A 12,238-nucleotide genomic window follows, 5' to 3' on the forward strand; every position below is an offset into this window, starting at 1 on the left:
AAACTTAGAACTTAACACTATTTCAACAATGCACAGTATATACAAATTGACCGTTTTATGTATAAGATATAGGTATACAGTACTAATGTCGCACAATACGTCAGCTGTATAGCTACATATATATACTGCTAAAGCATGTCGCTGAGGCAAACGCGCGAGATGTTCCTCTACCAAAAAGTGCCCAAAGTGGCTAAATAAGGTTTCACTTCAAAAATCAAAAAAAAAAAACATAGTGGATGGTGGAAATTTTGTGTGCATATCGGGTAGGTCTGAGAATCGAACATCTATTTTTCATACCCCTAAATTATAAGGGGGCTTTTCCCCTTAATAATGGGTTAATAAAATATTAATGGGTTAATAAAATATTATGAAATTTTGTGTGCATATCGGGTAGGTCTGAGAATCGGCCAACGTCTATTTTTCATTCCCCTAAGTTATAAGGGGGGGATTGAGAAGGTTAATAAAATATATAGCAAAACAACTTTTTCGGGGTCAGCTAGTAAAGTTTATAAAAATTTAATAAAAATTTATTTTAGGTAAAATAAAAACACTTGAAATATAATATTTTTTTATTATTTCATCCTCCATGCAACGTCGATATGAACATAACTTCATCGTTTTCTTTCAATTCATATTCTAATTCTCCGCAAAGTTCCCAATCTGCGTCATTAATTAGCACTAAGATGCCTGGTCTGATGGAGTCGCCCTGTAAGAAATAATAATAATAATAATAAGAAAAGTTTAAAGCGTGTTAGCTTCGACAAGCGACTGGTGTTTACGCATTAACCCTAGAAAGATAACGTTAATTTTAGTACAGAAAAGATAACGATGTGCCTGAGAGGCCAACAATTTTTAATACCGATTTAGTTACAAATTAAAATAAGTATTATACATAGATTTTTTAAACTTCAATTCAAGGTCACATTATTAATAAAAACCGACGTCAATTACATCGACAAGTAATACAACGTAGGTAGACGAAAAAATAGTCAAGTCGATTACTCAAAAAGTTGTTATCAGATCTCGATGAAATTTAAATGTGACCCCATGATAAACATCAGCTTTCGATTAAATTAAAAAATCATCAAAATCGGAACACCCAGTAAAAAGTTATGTGGTTATAATACAACGTAGGTCGACGAAAAAATAGTCAAGTAAAAACGCAGTATTAGATGTAACTCGAAAAGTAGTTGTTAGAAATAAATAAATAAATTTAGGAACCAAATGACACACACCACCTTTCGATTACAAAAAATTTCGTCAAAATCAGCCCACCCAGTGAAAAGTTCTGAAGTAACATATATTTGAAAAAATACAGTCGAATTGAGAACCTCCTCCTTTTTTAGAAGTCAGTTAATAAATAAAATACAATACTGTACTATAATTTGTTTATTGTTAGAAATTATGTTAGAATTTACAGAAAGTAACAAAAAATTATTAAATTTCATTAAACATTCGCTCTGGTGTAGTAGTGAGAGTAGTCGCCTAAAACACCAACGGTTTGCGGGTTCGATTCTCGAAAAACAAATATTTTTTTCCGGTTTAGATGTAACCGGAAAAACGGACCTTGGAGTACGTTGAACCGTCGGTCTCGATTGTTATCATAAATACCAGATAGCGATCGCTACTCATAGTAGCGAAGATATCCGCCAACCCGCAGACGAGCAAGACGCGCGTTACCTTCCTTAATTATATTTTAAACAAAATAAAATTAGTTTAATACTAACAATTATATATTATAATACATTTTTAACCGACTTCCAAAAAAGAAGGATTCTCAATTCGAATGCATTTTTTTAATGTATGTTAGTTACTTCAAAACTTTTGACTGCGTGGACCGATATCGACAAAAATGTTTTTAATCAAAAGTTAGTGCGTGTCATTTGGTCCCATTTAAATTTATTTGAAATCTAGCAACCACTTTTCGACTTATATTTAATAATGCGTTTTTACTTGACTGTTTTTTCGTCGACCTACGTTGTATTATACTGCATAACTTTTTACTGGGTGTACCGATTTTGATGATTTTTAATTTAATCGAAGGCTGATGTTTATCATGTGGTCAAATTTAAATTTCATCGAGATCTGATTACAACTATTTTTATAATCTTTGATAACGCGTGTTTACTTGACTATTTATTTTATTTATTTTATGGGTATGGGTATATTATTCTGGATCTACCCACCATACCTCAGAGATTAACACGTTAAACGCCGCCTTGATTTTTTAATTTTTCTGTTTGGGTCATGGGGTATACCATGTAGTCGACACACAATTGTTCCATTGATGCTGTGGGAAATACCACAAGACCTCGAGCCAGAGTTAACTTAAAAAATATGACAAATAGAGTAAGGAAAAATAAATAAATTCTTTAAGAATGAGTATGGTAGCACAATAAAAACTTATCATTAGAATTTTGTAAATAAGCACTTTTAAACTGGCTCCAGGGACTAAATATTAGATGTCCAACTGGTGACCCCCATGGTGTTCAACGTGTTAAGCTGTAACTCCCGGTTATTATCATAGACATCTGTTACTGATAGTAGGGAATGCACCAACCCACATGCAGCGTGGTGGATTAAGCTCGAAACCTTTTCCTACATGGAGATGGCAATACCCACCAATGGGGTGAATAGGGATGTTACAGGCTGAATGGATAAAGCATACTCAAATAACCTGTAAGAACAGCTCTGGCCTCTCCTTCAACAAGTTTTCCTTAATCCAAACAAGGAGGTCCCTTATCGTCCAATTATCACGCTGGCTATCCGGAAAATATTTTTTCAATGCTGGCAATTCTACATTTCTCTTTTTTATTTTATCAAATAACAATTCTGCTCCGCCTCCGAATTGAATTAGTATTTTTAACGTCTCCATTGTATTGAGATTCCTGAAAAAGATTAAGACTAATTTAATAAAATAATAAAACACAAATTTTAAAATTATTTTCAAAATGCTGATAAAGTTTGTCTAGCATATAAGTGACTGATAGGAGATTGTTCTTAGAGCTTTTTATTTATACCACTAATATGGCGGACATCCGTACAAATCACCTGATAGTATCTACGATTTTATTTTTGTGTTACCCACACATTAGGAATTCTAAACAATTTTGAATATCATATCAAAAATTGATTGATTATTGAAAATTTGTTTTTTGTAAAGAGCTCACTATAGACGGCGCCACGGTTCGCTTAAACCGAATATAAAAATCATCATATCAAAAATTTCGATCTAGCGGGTACATCGTTCCATGGCTTAATTGGCTAGAGCGCCGACACGGTCAGTCGGAGACGCAAGTTCGAACCCCGCTGGAGCGGTCAATTTTTGATATGATATTCAAAAATGTTTAGAACACCTGATAGTAATCGATTACCATAGCCTATGGAAACCTGCAATACAAGAAGCATCACAGGCACATTGCCAAATATATCCCTCACCCTAGCCGTGAACTCACACTACCTTACTCGCCATAAGTACAACATACTTTTATTTATTTATTTATTTATTTAGTTATTACAGTTAACATTTATTGCACTTACAGTATAAAACCAAGGCGTACAATAAACAAGGATAAATAACACTACAACAAATACACAGCAAACACGTAAACACATAATCAAAATACTAGAATACACTAAACAAGTAACAATTTATCTTATAATATACACATTAACACAATGTAGGGTTTACCTACATTATATATTTATATGATTACATACGATCTTGTTACGTGTGGAAAAGTAAGCAACCTCTTTTGACAACCAAATTTTAAATATTATTTCAAAATTATTATAAGACTTTTCTATTGTCATTTAAATTTTGTATTTATAGTCGTAAGTTTTTAAAATAAATACATTCCGATCTGAACAGCAAAAGTGTTATTTCTCTCCAACTATAAAAAGAAGAAGTCTTCAGTTAGAATAGTTAGGGACAGAACCCCTACAATAACAAGACATTGCTTAACACAATTCTAAATACTTAAAACATGATTTAACAAATTGAATCGAACTTATAGCGAATATATCAATATTACTATTGGAGGCCAACATATCATTCAGCGAAGCGCTGTTTACTTGAGAGCAATATTATTTGTCAATGACCTTTTGTAGTTCCCCAGTTGGGCTACTCTAGATAATGAACGGGATATATACTGCTCTACCTCAATGAAGACGTTTTTCGCTCAACTAATAAACTCTTGGTTACAATCGTAACAAATAGTACTATCTGACAACTAACGTCGAATTTAGCGGTAAAAAGAAATAAAAAACAAAAAAGGCAATCTACGTGCTAAATTGTAACTATATTATAAAACTGTCTATCTTACTTGTAATACTAGTATGCGACCATTAAGAAACAAACAATAATTCAACAATAACCGCTGCTTTTTATTAGGTAGACAACGTAACATAATAAATAAACTAGAGAATTTGTATAAAAAATAATCTTCACCTTACAGTATCACTATGAAATCGTTTTCTTTATATATTTAATTTACCTTTCTTTACACAATGCAACTTAATTGTATAAAACAACTGCTTTTTCTTAGAAAAATATTTAAAATTATAGGTTATATTGTTTTGATATATTTTTTTTTAATCTATTGTCAAATGTATCAAAGACAGGTGTGGCGTACACACAAACTTTATTTTTATATACAGTCTTTAAATTAAAACCTTCATGTTGATTTATATAATTATTTTATATGGAAGAAGAAATTTGACATGTCACTAGAATTATTTAATTTAATTGTCATTCTGTAATTTCTTAACTTACTGAAGAATAAAAGATAGTGGATTTATATATGATTTTTATTTAATCGATAAATAATAACAAGACTTAATTGCCACTACACAGTGATGTACAGACACGGTCGTTAGGAATGTGTACGAATATGCAATCGAAGGTTAGTAATCGAAACAAAAATTCTAACTTTAGTTAATTGCTAATTAAAATAATTAAGAGCCAGCTGAAAAGAATATCTTTACTTCAAATAATAATTTTAATTTTTATGGCTTCGTAATTTTTTTTTTTACATTTGCACTAATAGATGAGACTTTCGTGTTTAAGTATCCAAGGCTGAAACGAAAGTTCGTAAAAAGCACTGTCAAAACATATTGATTACATTTTGATCAGGACGAAACTTACAAATTCAGACTAGGCCGTATGGATTATAGTCCTTTGCCTTTCCCTATTGGGGATAAATTTTAAAAACAACAAATGATTACATTTTGACAAAACATTGAAAACAAGCCAACTTGAGAAATCTGCTCTTAATAAAAACAGTTTATCAATAAGTTATTAAAATTCGTCAAGTACTTCAAACGTCTTAAAAAGTTTCACAAAAGTCATTCATATAAAACAAAAGCACAACCCTCAAATGTAAGTGTCCTTTTATTGATAAAGACGCAAAAGCCAAAATTATTAACCTACTTATTTTATTTATTGAAATTAATATCTTGATATAAGAACAAAAATAACATATGTGTATATAGAAGACAACCCTTAGCACTTCGTAGTATTAAATGTGTTTTTAAACTATAAACGAACATTAAATAATTAATTGTTAACAGAAACAGAAAAGGCTTATTGTAAAAGAACCTTCTCATGAAGGTTCTTTTACAATAAGCCTTATTCTAGCCTTAAAATCAAGCATCAACAAATACTTTCTTACTATACCATCTTTAAAATTTATTTATCATTTCAATATCAACTCATTTTTGATTTATACATATAAAAATTATCATGTTTTGTGATGGTCATTTTATGTTCTCCACATTTTAGCGCTTTTATAAGCCCCACAGTCATGACTGTACTCATATGTGACAATTTAGTATATAATATGTTATAAAGTGATGTGTTGGTGCAGTCATCGTGGTGCTGGCTTTTTGCTGTTGCGTTGGCGTTTATGTTTTTAATCCCTGCCACTTGGCATACATTTGTATTGGCCATACAGATGTTTGCCCTGGTCTGAGCGTTTGTGCCTTGTGTATTGTGTTTCTAAATCTCCAGCACTGGAGTTAATCCTAGTGGAGGTTGTTGAGTATAAGGCTCTGTTAAAAAAAATTAAACTGTTAGTCTATGAAATTTAAAAAGTTATAATGTGTCTCAAAATCTGGATCAGTCCGACTGGGCTAGTACCTCTACTTTACAGAATATAACAGCTATAATAATGCTTTCAACAGTGTTGTGTTCCTGTGGTGAGTAAGGTGACCAAAACTCCTGAGAGGGAGGGTAGAGTCGGCAATGCACTAGCGATGCTTCTGGTGTTGCAAGCATCTACAAGCTACAGTAATCGCTAACCATCAGGTGAAACATACGCTAATTCACATCAGAAAGAAATTAGTATTTCTATAAGTAAATGCCTAAAAATAGCCTCACAAAGTGGAAGTCAAGAATGCTGTAATATTTTTAGCCATGAAACCCAAAATCGACATAGACGCTCTCCGCACGGAGCACGAGTCAGATGAGCAGTGGGAGGTACGACGTAGCTTCATGGAGGAACACCAAGAGGACTTCGATGTAGAGGAACTCGTCACATTGGCTCAGCTGTTCACTAATATTGAATTTTTGGGATGCAGGTAATGTTTTTTTTTTTTTTTTTTTTTATTTTTTTTTATACAATGATAGGCTTGCGTTTGACCACTATTTCACCTGATGATAAGTGAAAATGCGGTCTAAGATGGAGCACGCTTACCTAGAAGTAACCTATTCACTCGCGACTTAAAGATCCCCAGGTTATAATTTTCTGGAAACACAGACGTTGGTAGAGAGTTCCATTCTTTGGCTGTACGGATCAAGAATGTACTAGCGAGTAGTTTTTGCTAGCTTGCATGCTCTCTTGTGTATATATTGAGATAGGCCACAGCAGGATCCCACTTAAAATCTGGAGCAGCCCGACTTGGAAAATACCACACGGTAACCATGAGGTTAAATAATACTGCTCTGAAGCAGAATGAGTAAGGTGACCGGAACTCCTGGATGATGGTTGTCAACGGGCTTGTTCTGGTGTTGTAGGTGTTCATATTATGGGATCGGCTTATCACCGAGTGGGCTGTACGCTTGTTTGACACCAAAGTGGTGTATATGAAATGACGATGCAAATGTTCACTTGCTTCGTGGTTTCATACATTGCCCGAATATATAGAATATAAATGCTATACGGTCAGCTGATGCGGGCTATGGGCGCCGCCATTTTGGTCTTGGTTGCCGCGCCTTTCACTTTATCCCTACTCCGCGGCCAGCTGTATAGCGATATGCAATAGATGAATTTATATAGATATTTTTTTTTTAAATATTGAATGTACACTTTTGACCTTCCTACCATTTTATTATATGTATAGATAATTTTTGTATCATCCTTTTTGCGATTATTAGGAAGACACACGTCTGGCTAGATAAATGAATGAATTATATTTGTTAATTTTTTGATATAATGTATTTTTAATTCGTATTTTTTTTTAATCTGTTTTTTTCTCTCTTTTTGATAGTTATTTCAATTTGCATTCTGTTAATTTAATTTAAAATTTCGACTTTTCAAATGATTTGTCTGTTTATTGTTAGTGGAAGCTTTATTGATGGATGTTTTTTGTAAGAATTTTAATTGTATGTGATGTTTATATTGTTTGTCTCCCAAATAAATAAAATAAGAAATATATTTTTATCTTCCAGATACCCAGCGCAAACAATGAAGAGAATAGCCAAGTTGGCCGAAAAAGTTTCCGCTAAGTACAGAGAAAGTCGTAAGAACAAATTGAAGAGAACTTTTGTCGCGGCCAGCGATGCGGCAGAAGCTAAAGCCAAGAGAAGCTTTAAATAAGCTTATTTATCTTTTACTAAGCAACAAGTCACTGATAAAATCTAGTAGATAAGTTCTATAACTTATGAGGTTATCAGATACTTATCGGCAAGATGAAAAATAAGGGAGACCTATTACTACCAATCTTAGGAGATAAATTCTTGATAGGTTATCAGAGACTCAACCGATAAAATAAAACTTGGTTTTACAGATAGAAAATAGATATTAGATAGATGAAGTGGTGAGGTGAAATAGTAAAAATATATCAGTGTATTTTATCTACTAGATAGGTAACCTTGAGTGCGCAATAGAATATAATGTTAGATAATACAGACACTTTATCAGCAAAGTTCAAGTTCATAAGCACCTAGTTTAAACTCCTGCTGATACCTATCGAAGCTTATCTGCGAGATAATATCTATCTAAAGGTTTAACAGGCCTTTACTTAAAAAAAAAAACGAGTGTACTTTAGACCACACGACTGAAATAAAACTAGTTGCCACTACAGTAATATACGAAAGAACCAACATCGGTTTTTTTTTGGCTCCGTGCTGGTAATTCAACAGTGAAAGTCTGCCATTTTTAATACCGTATAAATATTTAACACTTGTACTCTCATGACACCAATATTCTTAGCAGAGCATTTACTCTAAACATAAAATCATAGACTCACTCTGACATTGGCAAATCCTCACGGAAGCCATTATACAAGAAGAAGAAGTAATATACGAAACGTAACTCTCTTTCTATCTTCACTAACTTATATCTCCCTCTCAACATCTATTCGCCTCGCCCAATCACACTTTTCGTAATCCTCTCGTCACGCATTCACCAATTTACTCCCCAAGTCAAACGTGCGTAAAGAGTTTTACTTCAAAAACTGTCAACAAAAATGTTATGTGGAGTTCGTGAAATGTTATGTAAAATTCATTATCTTTATTCTTATAAATATATCTAATTGATGTTTCTCAATATTATAATAAAATAATTTAATAAGAATTGAATGAGTGTTTTATTTTTTATTTTTTGTTATATTATCTGTTTTCATCTGTGTCATATGAGATTGGCGCTAAAAATGAATATGTAATCGTGTTTGCTTGAGTCATTCATTCATTAGATCCAATAGTGCCAAAATTGCGTGTTTTGTTTTGCCAATGTCACGTAAAATTGAGAAGACACGGGAGAGATTGATCAGCGCGGTTGAGATCACAAACTCAGTAGGATTTTATAACCATTAATGGTATTTTTTTTATTAGCCCTTAACCTAAAACAACACAAACATTTAATATACAATGTACACACATATATATATATATATATATATATATATATATATATATATATATATATATATTATTGTTCTATTTATATTATTGTTCTAACATAATATAGATGTATATATATATATATATATATATATATATATATATACATCTATATTATGTTAGAACAATAATTGTGTTTGCTCGCAAACGAAAAAAAACTGACTTCAATTACATCGACGAGTAATACAACGTAGATCGACGAAAAAATAGTCAAGTAACTACGCCTTATCAAAGCTTACTCAAAAAGTAGTTATCAGATCTCGATAAAATTTATATGTGACCACATGATAAACACCAGCTTTTGATTAAATTATCAAAATCGGTACACGCAGTAAAAAGTTATTGCGGAATTTCGAGAGTTTCCCTCGATTTCTCTAGGATCCCATCATCAGATCCTGGTTTCCTTATCATAGTACCAAACTAGAGATATTCCCTTTCTAACAAAAAAGAATTATCAAAATCGGTAGATCCAGTAGAAAGTTATGCGGTATAATACAACGTAGGTCGACGAAAAAAGCGTCAAGTAAAAACGCATTATTAGATATAACTCGAAAAGTAGTTGTTAGATCTCAAATAAATTTAAATGGGACCAAATGACACACACCACCGTTCGATTAAAAGAAAATTTGTCGAAATCGCTCCACCCAGTCAAAAGTTCTGAAGTAACATACATAAAAAAAATACAGTCGAATTGAGAACCTCCTCCTTTTTAAGAAGTCGGTTAAAAAACATTAATATTGACATTAACAAGTAATACAAAGTTGGTAGTCGAAAAAATTATCAATGTTGGAGATAACTCGGAGATAATTCGTCGGATACATACATACATACATATAATCACGCCTCTTTCCCGTAGGGGTAGGCAGAGACCACTTCTTTCCACTTGCTACGATCCTTACATACTTGTTTCGCTTCATCCACTTTCATTATTCCCTTCATACATGCTCGTCGGTTTAGGGTACTCTTGACCTGGCCTTTTTTCAAGACGTCCCCGATTTGGTCTTGAAATGTCCGCCTAGGTCTACCCCTTCCAACACTTCCACTCACACTCGCCTTATACACTTTTTTCGTCAGTCGTTCTTCATTCATTCTCTGGACATGACCAAACCATCTCAGCATACCTTTCTCAATTTTTGTCACTACATCTTCTTTCAGACCACACCGTTTCTTTATCTCACTATTTCTCATCCTGTCACTCAGTTTAACTCCTATCATACTTCTTAACGCTCTCATCTCAACTGCATTTATTCTGCTTTCATGTCTCTTCTGCCATACCCAACTTTCACTTCCGTACATGATTGTCGGAAGCAACACCCCCTCATGCACAGCCAAACGAGCCTTTTTAGACACCTTCCGACTGCTCATAAAGGAGTTCAAAGCTCCGTTCACCATGTTTCCTGCATTCACTCTTCTTTCAATATCACTCTCACACTTTCCATCTCTGTAAACTTCGAACCCAGATACACAAACTCATTCACCTGTTCAATTTGTTCATCTCCAATCACGATATTACAGTCTGTCACTATCTCATCTCTTTCAAACACCATCACTTTCGTCTTCTTTACATTCATCTTCATTCCCTTTCTAACAAAAGCTCCACTCATAGCAGTTACCATCTCCTGCAACTCCTCGGCCGAGGACGCAAGTAATACTTGGTCATCAGCATAGAGAAGACATTTGACGAGTAACTCACCCATTCTCAACCCACTTTCATTCTCTTTTAACTCTGTCAAGCAATTGTCCATGAACAAGTTAAACAGCCACGGTGACGCTACACATCCCTGTCTAACACCTTTTTCGATATTAAACCATTCAGTGTATTCCCCGTTTATCCTCACACAAGCACTAGAATCCCTATAAAGAGATTGTAGTGCTCGCATGAGTGCGCCGCTCACATCGTACACGGACAATGCTGACCACAATTCATTCCTCACCACTCTATCATAGGCCTTTTCCAGATCCACGAACGCGCAATAGACCTTTTTGTTTTTTGCTAAAAACTTTTCGGCTATGCACCGCAAGGAAAAGACCTGATCCGTACATCCCATTCCCTTTCTAAATCCCGCTTGTGCATCCCATACTTTTTCATCTGTTTCATTCACAACCCTTTCAATCAACACTTTCGCATACAATTTACCGACGACGCTGAGAAGGCTTATACCGCGGTAATTTATGCAGTCCTGCCGTGACCCTTTTCCCTTATACAACGGCACGATTACGGCTTTGCACCAGTCTTCCGGTACTTGCCCATTTCGCCAGCACAAATTGAAAAGGCAGTACAGCTGGCTAGCCACTATACCCTGTCCAGCCCTCAGCATCTCGACGGTGATCCTGTCATACCCTGCAGCCTTACCTAATCTCATACTTTTCAGCGCTTTCACTATTTCATCCATGCTTATCTCACTTTCATCGACATACTACTCTCAATGGAGGGTGCCGGATGTTGTACCTGCACTTCCTCTCTTTCAAACACACTTTCAAAATACTCTTTCCATCTCTTTAACACACATTCTTCTCCATTTATAACGCTCCCATCTTGACTCCTGATTGTGCTCAGCTCCGAGGGAGAAATTTTTCCTCTGGCTGTTTTGATGGATTTCCAGAAAAACTAAATGTTTGACTGGAAATCTTCAGTGAGCCTCCTATCAAAATCATCCTTTCGTTCTTCTTTCTTTCTAGACACAACTTCTTTCGCTACTGATTTCAATCTTTTATACTTCGTTCTTGCTTCCTTTACCTCGTCATCCGTTGCCTTTTGAACCTTTTGGTTAGCTTTTGTTGCTAACCAATCCAACCACGCTTTCTTCTTTTCTTGCACAGCCTTTTGTACATCTTTATCCATCCACACATTATAGTTCTTTCTTCCTTTCCTTCTTTTAGCTACCCCGCACACCTCAATAGCACTATTCACGACCCCTTTCTTAAAAGCCTCCCACAAATTCTCAATCACACCTATCTCTTCTATGCCTTTAAAACTTTCTTTCAGTTTCTCTACATACTCATCTTTCTTTTCTTTTCCTTGTAGATTTTCCACTTTTATTCTGGCTAAAACCCTCGTAGGCTCGGCCCCTCGGTGGCGCCATCGTTTAAAGAGGCCACGTATTCGGGCTATGACCA

At 34.4% G+C, this 12,238-nt stretch overlaps 2 protein-coding genes across 7 annotated transcripts; one reads left to right on the plus strand and one right to left on the minus strand.

Moving 5' to 3' along the window:
- Positions 1-557: 557 nt before the first annotated feature.
- On the minus strand, positions 558-4,617 carry LOC123666137 (ubiquitin-related modifier 1 homolog). Of its 6 annotated transcripts, none has more exons than XM_045600345.1 (3): positions 4,497-4,617; positions 2,678-2,888; positions 558-706 (listed from the first exon to the last, which is right to left on the minus strand). In XM_045600345.1, the coding sequence occupies exons 2-3, from the start codon at positions 2,873-2,875 to the stop codon at positions 578-580; spliced, it is 327 nt and encodes a 108-aa protein (XP_045456301.1). In that variant the 5' UTR covers positions 2,876-2,888; positions 4,497-4,617; the 3' UTR covers positions 558-577. The 6 variants fall into 6 exon arrangements, with proteins under 6 accessions (XP_045456301.1, XP_045456300.1, XP_045456303.1 ...); XM_045600344.1 differs by having other exon boundaries at positions 4,451-4,617; XM_045600347.1 differs by having other exon boundaries at positions 2,678-2,904; positions 4,451-4,617.
- Positions 4,618-5,225: 608 nt separating this feature from the next.
- Positions 5,226-8,507, plus strand: LOC123666139 (partner of xrn-2 protein 1-like). Its single transcript, XM_045600351.1, has 3 exons — positions 5,226-5,380; positions 6,414-6,579; positions 7,670-8,507. The coding sequence occupies exons 2-3, from the start codon at positions 6,416-6,418 to the stop codon at positions 7,815-7,817; spliced, it is 312 nt and encodes a 103-aa protein (XP_045456307.1). The 5' UTR covers positions 5,226-5,380; positions 6,414-6,415; the 3' UTR covers positions 7,818-8,507.
- Positions 8,508-12,238: the final 3,731 nt, after the last annotated feature.

The sequence above is a fragment of the Melitaea cinxia genome, chromosome 25 (assembly GCF_905220565.1).
Source record: "Melitaea cinxia chromosome 25, ilMelCinx1.1, whole genome shotgun sequence".
NCBI classification, from domain to species: Eukaryota; Metazoa; Arthropoda; class Insecta; order Lepidoptera; family Nymphalidae; genus Melitaea; species Melitaea cinxia.